General features: G+C 40.1%; 1 protein-coding gene across 1 annotated transcript; it reads right to left on the minus strand.

Moving 5' to 3' along the window:
- Positions 225 to 1,290, minus strand: LOC107610334 (transcription factor bHLH117). Its single transcript, XM_016312395.2, has one exon. It carries the CDS (start codon positions 1,161 to 1,163, stop codon positions 468 to 470), a length of 696 nt encoding a protein of 231 aa, XP_016167881.2. The 5' UTR covers positions 1,164 to 1,290; the 3' UTR covers positions 225 to 467.

Here is a 2,430-nt window from a genome sequence, read left to right on the forward strand (position 1 = left end):
CATATATGATTTAATTCTAATTGTTAATAATATTTTATATATATAAATTAACATCATTGAAATCAGAGTTATTATATACTTAATTTAACAAATGATTATCCGTGTGAACCGATAGTCACTAACGATTGTAGTAACGAGTAAGATTGTACGGTAATAATTTAGTTGTTATTACGAAGTAATTCTTAACCGCATGCAATAATAAAAAAATCAAACGCACGAGCCACTCACCATGATCATCATGTAAATCTCTAATAAGTCTAACCAAGTAGTATTAACATACGGCACAATACCCCAAGAGAAAGAGACTCTAATTAATAAGTAAACGACAAAAAGAAAATTGAAACGGCATGACAGAAACTGATCGAGAGTGAACACACAGTTAGCAGCAACAAAAAGTTAAAACGACAAAACGGAAGCAGAAGCAGAAGCAGAATAGGAATGACGCCATATTCACACAATCCAAAAAGTTAGTTGAAGAAAGGTTTTGAATCAGACACCATGTTCATGTTGGCGTTCATATTCTGAAGGAGAAGCCTCCGCTCCGAGAGTTTCGTCAGCAACCCTAACTGCTCCATTGAGAAGACGCACAAACCCTTCGACGACATCACCGTCTGCGCCACCGGAGAGTTCACCAGCACCTGCAGCAACTGGTTCCTGTTCAGCCTCTCCAAGTCGCCGAACCCGAACACACAGCCGCCGCCATTGTTGAAGGAGGGTGACGGTGGTGCGTGGTAGGGCATGGATTGAAGAACGGAGACCTGAGCCTGCAAGAACTTAACATAGCTGTAGGCTTGTTCGAAAAGTGTGGCCTGATCCATCTTCTTGTCCCATGGCATCAACTTCTGGAGGCAGCGAGTCTTCTCGCTGAGCTTCTGCCTCCTCTGGCGAGCAAAGTTGCTCTTCGGAGGAAGGGGTTTTGCGCGGAGGGAGGACGGCGGAGACGATGACGATGATGAACACGAAGAGTAGGTGAGGCGGGGGCGTTTTGGGATGAAGTTGAAGTAGGGTTCAAGAGTGGGGTGAAGAGTGAGGTGGTTTGGTAGTTGTGGTTGTGGAGGGTGGTCGGTGAGGAAGGAGAGGAGGGAGGGGTTGAGGTTTAGGAGTGATTGGAGGCTCATTCCTGAAAACATGGGGTCTATGCTGTAGGGCTCCATGGATATCATCAATTGCCAAATTGGAGACTCCAAATTGTCTCTTCATTTATATACATTGGAGAGACACGTGGAGTGGAGGAATTGGATGAGAGGTTAGAGGTGAGGGAATTACCTTTCATATACAGCTGGCTCTCTCTCTCTCATTTAGTTTGTTTCTTTGTTTGTTATATATGTGATGGGCGCTGCTCTGCTCTCCGTACTCATGCATGCTCGTTTCTACTTCTTTTCTTTATATATTTTAATTTCTTACTAGGAGTTTATGGGCGGGGTTTCATTCCCTCCTTCCAATAACATCTTTATTATCTAGCTTCATTACACTTCATTTAATCTCTTTTAATTCTATACAGCAGGTCCGTTACAATATTAATTATATAATAATACATATAAACACAATTACTTTGATTTATTCTTACATAACGAATCCATTCACATATCATTTGAATGGGCATGAGTATGAAATGATTTGCAAAGGAAACGAAAAAAGGGAGGGGGTATATGTGGAATTACGGTAAAAAATATACTTAGAGGCTTGGAATTTGGTAACGAGGATATATATGTGGTGTGTTGATGTTAGCATGGGTGGCTTTACACGTGACGGCACTGGAGACGGCTATATAAAAACCCATATGATCAAGGAATGTTGCACAGCTATGATAATTTTTGTTGTACTAATTCGTGCAATGAATATGTAATTCAATCATATAGCGCTGCCACAGCCGCTCCATTTGTTGTTCTAAAGTGAAGCATGCACTACAGTCTGCAGACAAAATGTCAGAGCAAAAAGAATACACCAATACTCTCATTTTTCGTCTTATATTTACTATCATACCATGCTAGCTATTACCGTTAAATAACACACAGGTGGTACAGGGCAACCTCCTCCAAATCTGTGTATGCCCCAACATAGCATCCCATAGAGATAAAATATGATTGAATTCATACACCAAAAATATTGCCCGACACCATGCTTTTCTAATTCGATAGATATATAAATAGTAAGAACATGTAGGTGGCTTCTAGGGTGGGCCTGCGATTTCTGGTGCTGCGAGAACCAGCTGTTTTATGACATGCCTTAAGCAGATTGGAGTATTTGCCCCCCCAAAAAAAAAGCAGTTTGGGGTATAAGTTGTAGGTATTTTGTGTTGTTTTGTTTTCTACCGGCTAATAAAAAAGTTAGGGATTACCACTTTTTAAGATAATTATCCAAATATTTTCTTAAATTTTGGATCAAATGTATAAATAATTTGTTAATTACAAAAATCATTACCCACTTATA

This window comes from Arachis ipaensis, chromosome B08 (genome assembly GCF_000816755.2).
Source record: "Arachis ipaensis cultivar K30076 chromosome B08, Araip1.1, whole genome shotgun sequence".
Classification (NCBI taxonomy): domain Eukaryota; kingdom Viridiplantae; phylum Streptophyta; class Magnoliopsida; order Fabales; family Fabaceae; genus Arachis; species Arachis ipaensis.